Raw genomic sequence first — 19582 nt, 5'->3', positions numbered from 1 at the left:
TCCAGAAAGAAGGGACACAATATCTAGACCCTACATGATGTCATTGCCTACATGCTATACTGTATATTAGGCGGGGCCACTAACATGAGCAATTTCAAATGGATTAACAGAAGTGGATTTAACACTGCTCTTATGGAAACAAGAAGCTGGTTTGTTCTTTGTACTGTTTTTTTTTTCTAAAAATAAATTGTGGCATGCAGTCTGTCACCTAAACTGGTGGCACACACCTGTCAGCCAAAGGAGAATTTTCCAGAAGGCAACCTTGGCACCTGCCTAGGGCTCAGGAGGTCCTAGGGGACCCATAAAGATATATTGGCAGTCCAAAACATTCCAAGAGGAGGAGCATTGTGTGACTACCATATGGCGTCATGACACCACATAGACCTGCACACACTCCCAAAGTCCCTTTGATGTTCTTTGATAGGATGAAAATATATGGCCACACAAAATGGTTGCTTTCCCTGTATGAATCCGTTTACTTTAAATGTGCATGCGCCAAGGTACTGTATCAATGCCACCAGCAGCACAAATATAATGTTATGGATTGTTTGAGGAGGACCCCTAACCAGGGCGAGGTACCGTGCCCGAAGCATGGTGAGCGTAGCGAGCCATGCGAGGGGACGCAGTTGTACATTTCAGTGTCCATTTCAACACAACATGTGCCTACAGGCGGTATTTCATGCCCTACCATCCACTAGGGCGTGGGGGGAGAATAAAATAGTGTGCCGAGGGTAGCGATGCACCGTGCCCGAAGCATTGCATTCACATGCGAGGGGACGCGGTATTACATTCACTGTAACCATTAATGCTTGTATTTGCACTGTCAGTCTTGAAAATACCCAGCTGTACCTTTTTAATGCCTCCACCTGTCCTGCACTTCCAATGTCAGTAGGTGTCTCCCAAGGTTCTGTTCTTGGTCCTCTTCTTCTCTCTCTCTCTCTCTCTCTCTCCCTCCTCATTCTCTCACTCGACTTCAAATATCACTTTTATGCTGATAATACTCCCCACTACCTCTCCTTTCCTGATCTTTCTCCCTCTATCCTCACTAATTTCCAACTTTGTATCTGCTATCTATTCTTGGACGATCCAGCGCTTTCTTATACTTAAAATGTGTAACACTGAACTGATCATCTTCCCACCCTCCCTCATAAAGCCCAACCATCTTTCATCCTAACAGTCTATGTATGCTCACTGCTCCCTTTAGAATGTAAGATCTCACGAGCAGGGCCCTCTCTCCTCATGTACCTTTCTTAGAATATATACATCTCTGCCACCCTGATGATTGCTTCAGTGTCTTGTCCCCTGATGTAACTATCCTTATTTACCACGTACTTGTCCTAAATTGTCTTGTACTGCCATTCGTTATATGTTTTTTGCTCATCTATGTATTGTCAGGCACTACGGAACCCTTGTGGCACCATATAAATAAACTATAATAATAATAATAATAATGTTACATTATTATTGTGCATTTAAGCAATTTTCAGTCTTCATTCATACTACTGAATATGCAATCTCTGGTGTGCCAGTTCATTGCTATCTGATTCTTTGTCTCGTAAGATATCATTTATATTACTACAATCTCTGGTGTGCCAGTTCATTGCTATCTGATTCTTTGTCTCGTAAGATATCATTTATATTACTAATCAGTTTTGTCATGTACCCACTTAATATAAGTGGGATACTCACAAAGTGATCCATGCAGCTGCAGATATTGGTGGCCACAAGGACACGGCAGGATGCCGGTATCGACCAGTGCATGCATACTTGCCAATTGGGTGCGGGGGGGGGGGGAAGGGGGGGTATTCTGCAGCATGGCCCTCCTAAATGATCCGCTCCATAGTAAAGATAGACTGCACTGTCGATTTTTACTTATGATAACGACCTTGCGTGGCCATGCATCGGTATAGCAAACCCCTTAACAATGTGTGATTTAGACTAACTTTTCTTACAATTTTGACTATATACCGGTAGTCAAAATCGTAAGGAAAGTTTAGTCAAAATTGCACTGCGTGTATGCCCCTTTCAAGCAGTGTAGCTATTCTAGCTGTGTACAAACATTCTGTGAGGACCTAAGGGAGATCTGCACTTGATAACAGTGTTGCTGCACCCCAGACAAAGGAATTGTTGAATCAGCATGTATGTAAAGCAAAATCTATGCAGCAGCCTGCATTTCTGCCTCTCCCCTGAACCCAAGGTGGCGCTGTTCTGCAGTACACAAGGACGACCTTGGCACTAGTTTCCCATATCAATGCATGTTATTGGTGCGTATTTACATGTGCATTTTGAGTTTGACATCAAATGGAATTTGCAGTTTAACAAAACCAGAGCATAGTGTAAACCTGTGCTCTGATGTGTCTGCACTGGGGATCAAGATGTATACCTCCAGAGCAGATGGCTTTTCAGAACCGAAACAAACCCTAGCCTGGATATATTACACCGTTACGCACAGTAGAAAAATCTGTAGGTGGGACATATCCAGGAGCATTTTTTGCCACAATCCAATCTTAAATGTTTCTTGTTTTGCTTGTTTTTAAAGTGCAGTTTATCAAAGTAAACACTGAGATTATTATTTTTCAGAACTGCAATGTAGAAACCGCAATGCCATGTGGGCCTGATTCATTTTGACTTGCTAAACTGCGTAAATTCGCTGCTTAGTGAGTCATCTAACGTTAACCATCCCCTACACTGTGCGGACATCCCCGCCGCATTGCAAATGTATTTACAGCATAACATCCATTCGCAAGGTAGGTACGAGGCAAAATCATTCGATGCTTCCTATCCCTTGACTGACCTATATTTACGGCGTGCGGCTCTGAGAAAGGGACTGGAAGCTGACGTCCCGCCCCCAGCAGGCATCGGCCTATACTCGTACCCATGGGAATGCCCATAAAAACCTAGGCGTTCCCATGCGCCATCCCCCTGACCGCCTCCATCCCGCCCATCCCTGTTTGAAGGCTTGGGCAACTGTACAAGTTGCCAAAGGTGTCCGCACAGCAGCCCTGCACATGTGAATATTAGCATAAATGCTTGCGCACAGTGAAAACAGTGGTCCCGGTGCAAATACGCTGAGGACCGCTGGTACCTTAATTATGCCCATTATACATATCCGGCAATGTATCAAACAGAAGTCACAAGAAAAAATGCAAGATGCATGTGGGTTTTTATTTTCTTAGTTGATAGTAAAAAAGTGGCCACTTGGGCTGGTATCTTAAGGCCCCATCCACTAGTGCGGTATGAGCACATTTCACGCAATTCCAACAAATGAATGTGATGGATCCCATGAAAAGCATTACATCACATGACTTTTTCCTGCGATTGCGATGCAATGATAACTTATGACAGTTGTTTCTCCAACTTACAGGGGCTATTTTCGGTACCAGCATGGCGCTGTGCGTCTGAGTCCCCTTGCGGGGCTCGTTTCGCTCGCCCATGCTGCGGGCTCGGTGGCTCGCTACGCTTGCCATGCTATTTAAAATCAACTCCATGCCAACATGGATAGTGGAGGTATGAACTATCCATGTTGGCATGGAGTTAAGTTACTTTTTTTAACATACTTTGTGGCGAGCGTAGAACCCATAGAACCCGGAAGTAGCCATGCTGGCGCCGTGAAACTACACAAGTACCCTATTTTCCCTTGTGCACAAACCCCCATAGAGGGAGAATAGAATAGGTGGCGAGTCACAGAGTCCACAGAGTGGCAAGCGCAGCGAGCCCACAAGGGGCTTAAATGCACTCGCACCATTGTCAGGCTCCTGCCAGTCGGGATTCCGATGTCAGAGAAATGACCGTTGGAATACCAACACCCGTAGAGGTTATACAATACCCCCAGGAATATGGCACATGTAACATCATTCGATGGTCACCACTATCGAATGACGTGAAAGTCACATGCACATCTAAGGTTACTCTGAGGTATCCTTAGCTGTGCGTGGGCATTCAGAAGGAAGTGGGCGGGCAACTGACATCCGGGGATGTCAGCTGCCCGGCCCCGGTGTCCACATCAACAGACAATTTTGAAACACTGGCCGTTCCCATGAGTGTGTCTATCCACCCACTCCCTCTTCCCACAATGTTGGGTGCGTGCACCCAGTGAACAGTCTGTTCACCCTGGCCACACGTACCCAGCATATGTACATGCGCAGAAATGCAGCAGCGCATAGCCAAACATCGGACCCCGTGCAAGCATACGGTTCATGCAAACGGACCAGCATAACCCCGAGGTACCGCATGTGATGTGCCAGTTTTTCAGAATTCTCTCACACACACCGTATCCAGAAAAATAGCTCAACGCCATGAAAATTGCATGTGAATCTGAATCAGGTGCTTAATACTACAGTATATATAAATATCTATCATTTGTATGACACCAAATATAGGATTCCTCACAAAGGATGTGATGTCAACTATCTGCATATCATTACTGACCCGCACAAATGTAATCTATCCCTGATCATAGGGGTTATAAATTCTGTGCATAAGCAGCGTAACCAAACTGATGTAATGTATACATTAAACAATCTATATTAGGCACTTAGGGATTTATTTACTAAGATGGGAGTTCTATTGAATATGTGATGTTGCTATGGGCAACCAATCCGATTCTATCTATTATCTTCTATAAGGTTCTAGATAAATACGAAGTAGATTTTGATTGGGCAAAATCCCAATTTACAACTCCCATTTAAGTAAATTTACCCCAGAGAGTTTTCTGGTTACAACCTAGCGGTTTCTTATAATCTACTAGTAAGGCCACTCGAAGCTAATGCTTCGAAAGCTAGTCTGCTACTTTGTGATTGCCTCTGTATTTGTGCATGTGTGAGAGAGAAAGAGATGTAGTTTCACTAGCTGCCAACAGATGGCAGTTTTTCGGAGACACACAAAAGGACACTAGACATATACAGTAAATAGATGATGACATGAGGTTTACATTGCTTAAAACCACCACACAGTGGATGCAATTTAGCAAAAACAGTTTATAATGTGGCCTGGATTTTAAACCCACGTATACAGCTGCACTTTTGATAGATTCCTGTATAGCCTGCTGATGAATGATTGGCTTAGACTAGAGTAACTATTCTCTCAATGTCGATATAACTTAGTATTCTGCAGGAACATGCTGATCTCAGCAGTGTGACCTGTCCCAACCTACATAAATTCACTGAAATTGCAGTGCTTCAGCAATCACGTAGTGGGATGGAGGGCAGGATTATGTCAGATCTATACAGTTCAAGATACTATAGTAGTGTTTTATGTATTTAAAGGCATAGACGGAAGATCTGGGGTACTGTATTATGTTCTACCTCAAATAGAGCAATACGTGCCTTTAATACATGTAATGACTGAGCTCCAAGACATAGCACAGTCTAATGCGATTTCTGCTCTTACTGTGGCTGGTGACAGATGTCTGCTGGTGCAGGGGGTGTATGGCTATGCTTTCCCTTGGCTCACAATCTGCAGTAATAGCCACTTGATTTCAAGCCAGGCCTGAAGGTTTTTTTCCTTTTTTTTTCTTTATTAAACCTATATTGTTCTTTGCTTTTTGCCGTAAAAGGTAAATGTCAATTCACACAGAAATAGACATCCCATACACAGATTATATTGATCAGTTATGAAGTCAGATTTTATTTCCATGGACTATTGCTCGATGCTGATTGACAGTGATGAGCAATATATGTTCTATATGAATTATGAAGCAGTGTTGTGTGCCGTTATGCCAAAATAACACTGTAGTGCTGTAGATCAGTGAAGAGTCTATCAGGCGATACTGAATGTATGTTGGACTGGAGTCTCAGACACTGGTTAAGTACGTCTCTCAATACAGACAGGGAATGGATCATATGGCCAACCGTCATTAGGTCGACACCACTAGGTTAACATGCTGAAAGGTCAACATGGGACAAGGTCGACAGGTCATTAGGTTGACACAAGCATTAGGTAGACAGTCAAAGGGTCGACATGGGGTTTGTCACAGGTTTTTTTACCCGAATGACGACACAGTTGACATGGACACATGATGAAGTGCACCGCATTCCCCATGTTGATCTTTTGACTGTTGACCTTCCCCATGTTAACCTAATGACTGTGTCGACCTAACCCAATGTCGACATTTGGTCATATCGACCTTCATGCATGTCGACCTAGTGGTGTCTACCTGTTATTGTAGACCTAGTGACTGTATATCCACTGCTTTTTCCTACTTCATAATATGCAAGACAAAGGTCACGCATTTGCAGGAAAACTCAAGAAGACGTTTTCATTGCTTAATACATTCAATGCCCACCAAAAAGAGGTGCCACTGTGGAAATCTGTGATGCTCCATGATATAGAATTTGACGGCAGCCATAAAAACCACTTGGCCCATCTAGTCTGCCCCAATTTACAATATGCCTTGTAAATTATGTGGTGTACCGGTGATAACCCCATTTCTTCTAGAAATGGCTGAAAATGGGGTAATCGCCATGATAAGTAGCCCTCTATGTAAAGAAAGGCCCTTTGGGCCCGATTCAGAACTGCTCGTTAGGCTGCCTGTTTTTTCGCAGCTTAGCAAGCAGGTTAACACCACCCTGCTGAATGCACGCCCCCAGCCATGCGAATCCCTGTGCAGGGATGCGAGCAGATGTGTACGAGTTTGCATGCAGCCGCACACAGGAGAAATCATTCCATGGTTACTTACAATCAAATATTTTCTCCTACTGTGCCCGGTGCTGGCAGGCGCCGTGTGACCCAGGAGTCGCGCGGCAGCTGCAAGGATCGACACTATTTTGGGTTGCGCACTGACATCATCTGCCCTCCCAGGGCAGGCAGAGGAACGCCTGCATTCGCTGGGGTGCACCAAGCATTTGTATGGGCACGCCCACCACCCTGGAACTGAAACTTAGCCTAAGGCAACCTGCACATGTGCATTGACGAATTTGAACCTGTGCAAACAGGTCTGAATCAGCCCCTGTGCTAGCAGAAGCACACATTATGCCAATATTTATTCATCTTACAGTATTAAGTATATTATTCTGATTTCCATGCAACATGAAATGGCCTTTTACCTTAATTACATAATGCATTATTAACCTTGGATCTTTACCCCCTGACAGGCAAGAGAGGAGCACTATGATGTCGGACCCTGGCCAGGGTAAGTGGCTGAGCTCAGTCTCTATCTGTGCCGTGTGTTAGGGAAGTATTCTATGTGAGGATTATTTTCATGTTTCAGGAGAGGCAGCTACTAATGGCTTTCTAGGTGGGAGAACCCTGTCCAGTGGCCAAATATCTGCTTCGCTTTATCTTAGGGCCAGGTTCTCTAAGCTTCAAAAGTGATAAAATGGAGAGTGATAAACAGCCAGCCAATCAGCTCCTACCTGCCATGTCACAGACATGTTTGAAAACTGTCAGACAGGAGCTGATTGGCTGGGTGTTTATCACTCTCCATTTTATCACTTTTGAAGCTTAGTGCATCTAGCCCATAGTCTCTAAAATGTTTGTTAGAAGAAATGAGTAAAGATAATAAGAAACATATTTGTTTCTGACAGAAGTAACATTTCCCACCATACGGATGCATGTACCCTACCTACAGCCAACAGGGTCTCATTCTAGTTCTCTGTTTAGGCTCTGCCCTTTAATCAGGCCCAGAGTAATGAGTGAGCACTGCTATTTGTCAGAAATGCACATTAATTACTATGTCCACATCCTCTACTAAATCTATTCATTCTGTTCCATCTGCTGCAGCCTCTCCCACATGTGACATTTGTCTTTGATTCGCAATTACTACAATACTGATGAAATCCCCATAATATGCAAGTTCTAGTGGCTTGGTGACACCCTGGAGATAACCCTTAATAGTTCTGTACATCAAGTACACGTCTCCGCATTGCTCTAAGAAACTGCATCATTGCTGGAGCTGCTGTAGGAGAGGGTTTTATAAACTACTATGCTAAATATATGGGATACGGTCATATTGTCGATCTGACTTAGGTCGACACCGTTGGGTCAACAGGCAACCAGGTCGACCGGGTTCTAGGTCGACATGGATGAAGGTCGACAGGTGTCTAGGTCGACATGGGTTAGGTCGACAGGGTGGGAGGTCGACATGGGTTAGGTCGACAAGTTGCAAGGTCGACATGGGTCTTTTCACTGTTTTTTGTGTGCCGACAGGCAGTTTTTCATGCCCTGCCCTCCACTAGGGCATGGTGGGAGAATAAAATAGTGCCCGCAGCATTGCGAGTGAAGTGAGGGGCTGTGGTTGACTTCCAATGGTGTCCATGTTAACTGTGTTGACATTCGGGTAAAAAAAAAAACTGTGAAAAACCCCATGTCGACCTCGTACCCTGTCGACCTAACCCATGTCGACCTAGACACCTGTCGAAATAGAACCCTGTTGACAGGCAGCACGACCTAGGGTCGAGGTCGACCATACAATCCACACCCAAATATGCAGATAGGTTATGTTCTTTCTGTACCAACAGCTGTGCAGTGCATTAGGCATAACTCCCAACATGACCCTCTCCAGGAGGGACACAATGCTCTGCTCCTGGACTTCCCTCCTAATGTGTGATTGCCATCACCTGTGTTGAACAGGTTAAGTGATAAGAAAGCTATATCACCACAGGTGACCTGCAAAACATGCGCTGTTGGGGGGTCCTTGTGGACCGAGGTTGAGAACCACTGCATTAGGTCACCATTTGGGGTGAGACTTTAACCACGACTTAGGGGAAGATTTATTAAACCTCCTAAAACAGACGAGTGGTGAAGTTGGAAAAACGATAGACAGAATCTGTGATTGACAGTCTGAGGCCATTTAGGGGTGGCATGTCACCGTTGTTTAGGAGTATGGAAGAGGCCAGGGATCTTTGTGGGCTCTGCGACGGATGGCTTGGTGAGTGAGCGATCCAATGCTGCATAGTAGGTGGCAGGTCGGATCCCTACTGCTGCAGGATGCATCTATTACAAACAGCTATACAGCACTATCACTAAAGGAGGTATTTAAGGCCGCTGTGAGGGTGTTTTCTACGCCGTCAAACCCCCTCGCCGTTCAATGTTTGGCCAGAATCCTTGCCGTTAGAGGCCATCAAGGTTTGCTGCAAATGCAGTGAGTTTGCTGCATTTTGTGGTGAGCCCCGCCTCTTTAATGGCCACATTCGCTGTTTCCACCTCGCCAAAGGAAACCAGCAAGTGAAGGGGAGTGAGTTGGGTGCTTGTGTATTAGCTGGGCACCCAATTAGCATACGTATGCAGGCGTAGGCTAGCTACGCTGCCTAGCGTAGTCACTCCGTGGCTGCCCAAGAGCTGCCTAGCATAGTTAGCGTAGTCACTCCACGACATCCATGTCCCCGGGGTCCATGCCAAGTGTAGTGAGCGCCTCTCACACAGCGCTGGTAACCGCCAGATCCCCTGCGCTGGCGGACGCCGGCGGAGAGGAGATCATGCAGGCGCCGGTGGAGAGGCGCTCCAGCTGTCTGAGACGCACCTGCGTCTCATACGCTCCTGCGTCTCAGTAATTATTAGCATGTGCGCCTCATGCATAAAGGGGGTATGCGGACGCAAGTGCGTCCTATGCACAATAAAGGAGGCATTTTTAAACCCCCACTATCCACATCATCCCGAAGCTTGGCGAACGGACACGTTACGCGTCCTCCCGACCTGTTCATACCCCCACTATCCATGTCGGCGTGGAGTTGATTTTATAAAGTGTGGCGAGCCCCGCGATAGAACGTGGAACATGTGAAGTAATCTGCGTCCCCTCGTGGGATTCGCTGCGCTCGCCACGCTTCAGGCTCGGTGGCTGGCTGCGCTCGCCACACTTTTTAAAATCGACTCAATGCAGATGTGTATAGTTGGGGTATGAACAGGTGTGAAGGACGCATAACGCGTCCCCTCGCAGGGCTCGCTGCGCCCGCCACGCTTCGGGATGACGTGGATAGTGAGGGTGTTTCAGGAACACATTCACACCTGCCATATAATCCATTGAGACGGTAATGACAACAAGTGTTAACTGTTAACTGGATTTTAGTTAATAATAAAGGAGAAAAGATCACATTAACAAATAAGAATAAAATCAATTAATCGTGAGAAAAGAAAATAATAAATCAGTCATTCTTCAGAAATTGCATTGGCAGACACAGCATCCGAAGTGGATGCACTTGTCTCTGCCTCTGCGCAGTCGCCTTTCTCAGCCTGGGGGAGCAGGTTTAGTGCATGGAGGATACGTCCAAATGTGTTTTCTGCGCCCACAGTCTTTCTCCATATGAACTCCTGCAAGTAGGAGTCGAGATGATGGCGCGCAGTGCCCCTTTGGCGTTTGATGCGCCACTTGCAGGATCCCCAAAGGCTCTCGATGTTCTGGGTGTGAACCCCAGTCTCCGGATCCACAAAGTTGTACCGGTGGTTCATCTGAGCATGGTGGTACCCTGCCAGCTCCAGCTGCTCTGTATTGTAGGCACGCCGGCAATTCGAGTAGATGTGTGTCCCTGGTTCAATGTGCCTCTCGATAGCGGCCATCAGGGTACTGGCATCACGTCTTTGTACTGGTCTCCCTGCAAATGCCTCCGAATATCCACTGCTGAGGCAGCATCCGTCCAACATGGTTCTTTCTCTGCACGAACAGGCTCTCGTCAACTTCGACGATTTTCCCCGGACCGCCAATTTTGCGTTGGGGCTGTGTCATCAGGTTCAAAGTGCAGGCCTCGCGCATATGTTTTTACTGATTGCCAAAGGAGGTAGCACAATCACTATAGTTCACATGTTCTCAAAGTCGGTCCCCAGGACCCCACACATGTTTTGCAGGTCTCCTCAAAGAATCAAGTGAAATAATTAGCTCCTCCTGTGGATTTTAAAATGTGTCAGTCCGTAATGAATGAACAGGGGACCTGGAAAACATGAACTGTGTTGGGTCCTGGGAATTTGAGACTTCAATCTAGACTTTCAATCAGACACCTTTTGAACCTCCTGGGACACCATATACAACACACAAATTGGTGCATTTTGATCAGTCAATAGAAATACTTCATCCTACTTAAGGGGCACCTATCATGTGTCCTTTTGCTCAGTAAGATCGCTCAGCACACAGCACTTCACAGCAATGTGTCAGCGATGTGTGCTAAGAATACAGGATATTAATCACTGGGCGATTACGATACGCATCCCACTATGGCCCCACCATACGGAGCGATGTAGGGACATCTAGTCAGATCGCTTAGAAAATGCCCTGAAATCTCGCCACGTGTAGGCCCCAGCACTGGGTTAACACAGAGTTAACATATTATAAAGAACGCCTGGTAGGCAATATCTTGTCAGTTTGTACTGAAGCCAGCATCTAGATATACCATTAGCTATCCTGTATGCAAGCAGTGCTGCAGTTACAGCTGTAGGCACCATCCAGATGCCAGGCAGAGGTGAAATTCCTCTGAGACATGAGTTACAATTACAGAGATATCACAGTACTCAATAACAGCATTACTGTCAGGATGCCGACATCAGCCAGTGCCAGGGGTAGTGCAGAGTGACACATATATTTGTACTTCGGAAATCTTATATACTTCTATTTAACTATTAATGAGCCTTCTCTTTTTCAGTGTTCTTGATTGCCTCCCTGCTTTTTTTCAAGTAGAATTATTTGACATAAATCTTAGACTACATCATATTTAAAGGGATCAGACTTCAATTAATTACGAGCATGCTTTCTTCATTGCTGGTAGAGCACATAGAAAGCCATTTCCTTGGTGGCAGTACAAGCATAAAATGAGTCCCAGTATTGGGTATAGGACACAACCTGAAGACTGCGTAATGGTTGAGTTTTGCAATAGATTAGACTTGTTAGAGTTAAAAGAGACATTCACTCCGGCCCCTAACTATGCACCCTCTGTATCCTGCTATCTACTCCTGCTCTGTCCATGAAATCTAGCACACACTTGCCAAGGAATTGCTCATAGCTTTCTCATGGCCATTTGCTATCACACATAGGAAAGAGATTGCAGCGTGTAAGCTGCTGCTTTACTTCTGCTCATGTTGGGCCTGAGTCCACTGGCGGATCTGGGGTGCTGGGGGGGAGGGGGTGGTAGAAGAGGGCATCTTAAGGTGCCCATACACTGAGCCAATTTGGACCGTTTCCAATTAATCGGGCTGTGAAATCGGCCCAAATCGGATCAGTTTGATGTCCCCTCAGGTCCGATGTGTGGTCCCGTGCGAATCAGACCTGAACTGGTGGTCAGACTTGCTGGCCATCCGTCCACCCGACCTGGGTCCTCCCTCCCCGTGCAGCGGGGGTGGGCAGCATAGGGTGGGCTCCTAGTGGCAAGCAGCGGGGTCCGTCCGAGCAGTGTCGGCGGCTGGGAGCTTGAAGCAGCATTTTGACAGGCGGCGGGGCGGGATGCGGCTGCTGAATATTTTTAAATGACTGGCCAGACGTTGATTGGCTTAGATGGGAGATCACTGATTGGCTGAGAGAATTCTCTCAGCCAAGCAGGGTCCGGCCACTCATTTCAAAATATTCAGCAGCCACATCCCGCCCCGCCACCCAGCAAAATGTGGCTACAAGATAGCATTGAGACTACAGCAAAATATGCTAAAGTGGTCACATCTCACAAGTTTCCAAGGAATACAAGACCGAGGCCTGCACAGATACTTTCATGGCAAATACACATCCTCCCATTTGTATTCATCACGCTATACACACTATGTGCCTAGATGATGGTGGGCTAGGTGGCCTGTATTGCAATATTTGTAACATTTTGCAGAATATTGTATAGTGTAATTTGCTAATTAAAATGGTTCATTGTTAATACATGAAATAACGTAATGTGAGCATGGATGTACTGTAAGTTGCCATCGGTATATAAGGGGTAGGAGTTGTTCTGCATGTTGTTAGAAGTCAGTGTGGCTTTAAGCTCTGTTATTACCTTTTTCAGATTACACTGATTTCCCAGCACCTCCTCCGCCTATATCTGGGCCTGCAGTTCGCCCTCCTTGGACCACAGATCCTTCCTTTGCTGAGCGCTATGCTCCTGATAAAACTACCACTGTAATGACTAAGCACAGTCAGCCCGCGACCCCCACTCCTGCCCAGAACCGCAGTTCCATTCTGCAGGCAGCTCAGCCCGCCTCCACTGGGGACAAGACTCCAATCTGTTCTCAGTGCAACAAAGTCATCCGGTGAGTGTGCTGCAGATCAAAGGCACAGCCTGCTATGCCTAAAGCTTTCCTGTGTGTGGTGATTTCTATTCCATCAGTATCATCATCAGCCAGTACATAGAGGGGGGGACAGTAGTTTCAATTCATTACTGAAACCACTATTGCCCCCAGTAATGTGTTACTGTCCATTATGAAGCATAACTGTAGTTTATGTGCTGTGTGGCATTGTGTCTCAACAGAGGGCGGTACCTGCTGGCACTGGGGCGCTACTATCACCCCGAGGAGTTTACATGTTCACAGTGCCGCAAAGTGCTGGAGGAAGGAGGGTTCTTCGAGGAGAAGGGATCCATATTCTGCCCACTCTGCTATGATGTCCGGTTTGCCCCCAATTGTGCAAAGTGTAAAAAGAAGATTACAGGGGTAAGTGTATATATATATTGTTCCATTCTGTGCATCTGCAGAGCCAAGTGCTGACGCAATAGGAGCTGGCCTTTATTAGGGCATCACTTACAGTATATATCCTGCTTGTTTATTTAAACGCCTTTACACACAGACATCACAAACTAATATACACACCCTAATACACAATATATATAACAGGATAAGTGTATAAATCTGTTTCTAAGGGTGGCCTTGTATTTATTGCAATATTCACTCCTTTCCTCCATTGAATCCAAATGCCATATAAAATATTAAGTAAAACTTTGTTGAATGCCGCATTCTAGTACTAGGAGCTAGACTAGGCCAGAGATTCAGCATCAAGCCTGTTGGCTGCATGTTCATTCTGCCCCTTCCTGTTCCACCACATCCCGATTGTACCCTATTGGCTTTTGACAGGACAATGAGTCTTGTGTAGACAAGTGGTCATCACAATCAACACATTGGTCATTGTGGTGACCACTTGTATACACAAAGCTTATTGTCCTGTTTGTTTAAGCAGCATGAGATGACTTGTTCTGCTTAACATCGGGCCCGATTCAAACCAGATCATTGCTGAGTGAATTAGCAGCGGCCCTGCTAGAGTGAAATCTTGCCCTGCCAATGAATGTGCTAGTGACGAATTTGCAGCCATGTGAAAATGTCCAACTCCCATTGCAAGCTGCTCACCATCAAATGATTTTCCCACTGGGCACCAGTCATCGCAAGCTAGAAGTATCCAGGTACTTACTCAGTGGCTGTGATGAATACAGGCATATCCGTCCTGGAGCTGATGTCACACACACGCCCCTTAAATGCTTGGGCACGCCTGCGGTTTCCTAGGGACACCCAGCATTTTTCTTTGCACTCCCACTTAGTGGCCAGTTATCACCCCGGATGCCTAGTTCCTGTCACTCACCTTTCCAACAGCTAGCGAAAGGTAGAATGTAGCAGGCATCGCACACGTGCATTGCGGCCTATACGCATGCGCTGTTCATCGATAATCGGTCACTGTGCTGGAAATAGCTAGGGAACATGAGAAGATGATTGTTATAAAAGAATGCACATGGTTAGAAACAACACTCCTTCTAGACGGGGACATTTCAAACAATGCTCATTTGATCTTAAGGGACCGAATGTGTGGCAAACATTCTCCACACAAGGCAGGATGGATCCATGGATTCCTAATCCTTTACGCCAAATGCTGCCCTAGCATCTGCATGTCTGAGATAGAGATTTGTTGTATTACAGATGTGTCCTTCTACATCTAACCTCAATATACCACACAGAGGGACAGATGTATTGGGTACGGGTCATAGGGTCGACAAGGGGAAGATTGACCACTGAACATCGTCATGCATCAAGGTTGACATGCCTGAAAGTTGACATGGGATTAGGTCAACAGGGTCATTAGGTTGACACATGCATTAGGTCGACAGCCAAAAGGTCGACATGGCATGAGTGAGCTGTGTGTGTGTGTGTGTGTGTGTGTGTGTATGTATGTATGTATGTATATATATATGTATATATATATATATAACATAGGTGTATGTATATAGTGTCTATATATTAGTGAATATGCATAATGTACTGTACTATATATAGCTTGAAGATGAGCAGAAAAGATACATTACAAAAAGGTACATTTAAAAATGAGACATTTTAGAAAGTTTTTTTTTTTTTTACTAACCCCAGTGTGTGTGTGTGTGTGTGTGTGTGTGTGTGTGTGTGTGCGTGTGTGCGTGCGTGTGTGTGTGTGTGTGTGTGTGTGTTTGTGTTGCTGTCTGGGTAACCAGTGATCTGCTTAATCTGTGGGTAGCAGTGTATACTGGTTGTCTTTCTGTGATTTGCCTTTTTACTTGCTTGTTCTTTGACTTGAGCGCCTGTATTGTATTCTCTGTGCGACATGTCCTACTGTGCGCTGACTCTTTGTCCTTTTCCCAGGAGATAATGCACGCTTTGAAGATGACATGGCATGTCCAGTGTTTTACCTGTGCTTTCTGTAAGACACCCATTCGTAACCGTGCCTTTTATATGGAGGAGGGGCAGCCGTACTGTGAAAGAGGTAAGAAGGGCACAGAATGCTGACATGGTCACATACCTATATAGTATAACTGAGGCTATGTAATAGTCCTGGTTCTTTGCAAATGGCTGTTCTGTATCACAGATTATGAGAAGATGTTTGGTACCAAGTGCCGTGGTTGCGATTTTAAGATTGATGCTGGTGATCGTTTCTTAGAAGCTCTGGGATTCAGCTGGCATGACACCTGCTTTGTGTGTGCGGTCAGTGCAGCTTTACTCTTCTACTGCAAGAACTTTATTTTGCTATATTCAGTGCAATTATTGAGTGTAAAGCGTTACATATTCCTACTTCAATGCCAATACTCTCAGTTGGTGAATGCTGAAGAACACATCTTCTGTTGCTACAGTTATTTATGTGTCTTGATGCTTCTTTCCCTACCTGTGAGATACATTTCTAGTGTATGGCTATACAAACTGACTCTCTCCCATGCTTTATTTAGATCTGCCAGATTAACCTTGAAGGCAAGACGTTTTACTCCAAAAAAGATAAGCCTCTTTGCAAGACCCATGCCTTCTCCAACGTCTGAGCAGCCTCCCCACCTGCACAACCTCACAGACCTGCACACCTCATCCACACCACAGCTGCCTGCAGCCTGCATGGAGCAACCGAACAGAGGAGCCTCTGTGTCATCCAGCTTATTGGTGGCCCGATACATAATTCCGTTATGTGTTTCAAACTGCCCAAACTGTCGGGATATTGTGTTCTATTACATTTCAGCTTGCAACTGAAATGTGACTTCATTATAACTTCAGGTGCTATTCAGTTATTCAATAGATGAGGCTTACATCCTACAATCTATTGTGTTTCTGATATGTTATATTTTGGATTTTTTTTAAGAGGATAAAAGAACAAAAGTTATATGGAATCTCCACATAGTTGACAATAGTTTTGTACTAGATGACTGGTCATGAAAAATGTATAAAAAAATGTCTTTGGTTGCCATGAGCACTGACACTTTGAAGCAGAAGACAACACCGTCACTTGTACCAGGCGTATATGCCGCCTATATTTTAGTCTCGGTTGTTTTTGTAATTTTTTTTTGTTAGTTTTCTCTTTTTAATTCAGTATTTTGAAGAAAAAGAAGTCAGTGCTTGTATTATAAGACAGAGCTCATATTTACACTCCATAGAGTACCTCAGCTGAGGCAGGTAAACAAGGCATGAGCCAGATGGGATCATGACTGAGAGTTGGAACGTTTACATACTTAGCGGAGATCTTCAGATAGTTTACAAGTTATGAGGTAAACAAATTGATGCTGAAGGCGATCCTATAGAGGGGGACGTTTACATAGGCGCAGTTTACAATATATGTACACAAAATACTATTTTGATTTGACCTTTTTGTATATAGATATATAAAGTATGTACATTATATATGGAGGACACCTGTTACATTTTCATGATGCCAGGCAGAAAAGCAATTCGCATAGACTGAGGTAACTGTATAGAGCTGCCTTCAGTATGGCTTAGCACAGCTAGAGGCCTTAGGGTTCCACAGTTGGATGTCCCCTCATTGTACAATAGATGCTGTTAGTAGGGATGCACCGCACTTGCTCACACAGTGGGTTTGCATCAGCTCTAAAAGCAGTGTGGTCAGGGCAGTCACACCACATGTCTACTATGACTAAAGACCCACGGATAACTGATTCTACTGAGGTCTATGGCCCGCTAGCACTGTAATAGAAGCGTTCCCAGTGCTGTGACCTTTATTCTGTGTTACCGAGTCCATTATCTCTACAAATCTGTGTACTTTATAAGCAGAACTAATGCAGCCAGTGAACCTTCGCTGTACCGCTTGTAAAATGAATTCACAACGACCATGTAAATGAAAAGTTTTAGCTTTAGGCGAGTCCTTGGGATACAGCTATTGGATTTCCTATGACCTTGGTGCATACTTAAGGGAGCTAAAATTACAGATACAATTATTTGGCCTTCCTGTTTAATTTATATATTCAGTTCCATGTTCCATTTGTTTCCAGCAGCATCTATAGATTGAATCCTGTGCACTTGGTGCATCCCTACGTATAACACCGAAGAAATAGGGTAGTATTCTATGCCGGGGTATGCCAGAAGCACCGAGACCCGCGGCTAAATGCAGCAGGCTCCCTGCATTAGCCGCGGCTCTCGCTGTTTGGGGGAATCCTCGCTGTTCTGTGATGGCAAGGATTTCCCCGGAACATAGAATAGGGTGAGCAGCCGGTGACGGGGATAAACAGCGAGGATCGCTGGTTTTCTGCCATCCCCACTATTTAACCCCCTCACCGCCATCATTGGATACTACCCATAATATAATTGTTTCTTCTGATAAATCCATTTCAGTGAGGTATTCTTCAGAGGTCTGTACGCACCTGTGTGACTGTGCTTCAATAGGAATGTTTATACCAGTGGTTCTCAACCTCGATCCTCAAGTACCCCCAACATTGCACGTTTTCCAGGTCACATGGCAGGTGCACTCATTATTCACTGACACATTTTATAAGATCACAGGTGGAGCTAATTAATTTACCTTTGTTTTTATGTGGAGACCTGAAAAAATGCAAAGTGTTGGGGAGTCCTGAGGACCGATGTTGAGAACCAACGGTTTACACCATTGTAATGATGATGCAAAATCTCACCTGAATGATGTGCTGTGAATCGCTTAATTGTATCTTCAAGATCTCACTTCATTCACTCTGCTCTAATGTAATGCTTATTAATAAATGCTTCTTCATTGATGGGCAAAGATATCCGTGTGATCTACTTGTTGGATTCTATTCATTTTTTACATGGTTCTGTACAGCAGTGTCACATTTCGCCCGATGATCGGAGCACATTGCTAAGTACATTTTCTGAACAGGCAATACCAAATCCAACGTTTAGGACATGTGGAAATGCTACAACACCATGCCATGAATACAAAGCAGCAAAGTACTGTGGCATCAAAGTAATAATACAACTAAAACGGAGTTACTAAATATATAATTAGTTCAATTAGTATAAACTAGTGCACTCCGTTTATCATAACGATAAAATAATGTGATCCTGTTTGACAAACTCTCTGTTTAGCCAATGATAACTGGTAGCCCTCCAAACAGCCAACTCATCACCCTCATATGTCATTATACAGAAATCAACACGCTAAGGTTTATATTACCAAAATGTATACTTTTTTCTTTCAGAATAAAACATTTGTACAATGATGAAAACATTTACCTATGAAAAGAAATGAAAGGTGCTATATAGAGAACAATATCATGGTACTGCAAAACTCTGCAACACTGAACAATCAGGATATCAAATCATCCAGAAACCTAAACCCTACGTAAAGGACCTTATTCTGGCATTCACCCCCCCCCCCCCTCTCTCTCTCGCATGCTGCGTACGCTTGCTCTGGCTGCGTATGGATGTTTTACATAAACATCCATTCACAGTATGTGGGGGAACACCCACATCAATGATGTGGAAGGCACACACACATCTAAGGTTACTCTGATGTACCTTTTAGATGTGCGTGGGCATTCAGAAGGAAGTGCGCGGGCAGCTGACATCCGGTGATGTCAGCTGCCCGCCCAAGTCACCAGGAAATTGCCATGGAAACACCCAGGGTTTTCATGGGAATACGACTATCCGCTGCCGCCCAACGCCCCACACTTGCAATGTTGGGTATGTGCACCCAACAAACAGTCTGTTTGCCGTGGCCACGTGCAACCAGTGTATGCACATGCGCAGAAATGCGGCTGCGCATGCGCCAAACATCAGTCCCCATGCACTGTACTGTCAATGCGAATGGACCAGCATAACCCCCAAAGTCCCAAATATGAAGGGTATGAAGAATGCCCAGACCAACTCCAATCATACAACTATAGCATGCATGTTAATTCTTCCCCCAAGACCAATCAGCAGGCTCTGCTCGACTAGTGGGTGCAGGGCCACTCCACCTGTCCACTAAAAAGTACATAATAGGAGTGGGGAAAGCTGAACAAAATGG

General features: G+C 45.0%; 1 protein-coding gene across 4 annotated transcripts in view; it reads left to right on the top strand.

Annotated features, from left to right (window-relative positions):
• The window catches only part of PDLIM7 (PDZ and LIM domain 7), a 75836-nt gene extending 57507 nt beyond the window's left edge, over positions 1 to 18329 (top strand). For all 4 annotated transcript variants that reach the window (XM_083182094.1, XM_083182090.1, XM_083182092.1 and 1 more), the window contains exons 6-11: positions 7092 to 7129; positions 12894 to 13137; positions 13356 to 13536; positions 15478 to 15598; positions 15701 to 15816; positions 16056 to 18329. In XM_083182094.1, the coding sequence (XP_083038220.1) occupies positions 7092 to 7129; positions 12894 to 13137; positions 13356 to 13536; positions 15478 to 15598; positions 15701 to 15816; positions 16056 to 16142 (787 nt within the window). In that variant the 3' untranslated portion in view covers positions 16143 to 18329. The remainder of the gene's footprint in view (positions 1 to 7091; positions 7130 to 12893; positions 13138 to 13355; positions 13537 to 15477; positions 15599 to 15700; positions 15817 to 16055) is intronic.
• Positions 18330 to 19582: the final 1253 nt, after the last annotated feature.

Source organism: Crinia signifera, chromosome 4 (assembly GCF_055691185.1).
Source record: "Crinia signifera chromosome 4, ASM5569118v1, whole genome shotgun sequence".
NCBI classification, from domain to species: Eukaryota; Metazoa; Chordata; class Amphibia; order Anura; family Myobatrachidae; genus Crinia; species Crinia signifera.
Note: the sequence above shows the minus strand (reverse complement) of the source record. Positions and strands in the feature narration are given on the sequence as shown.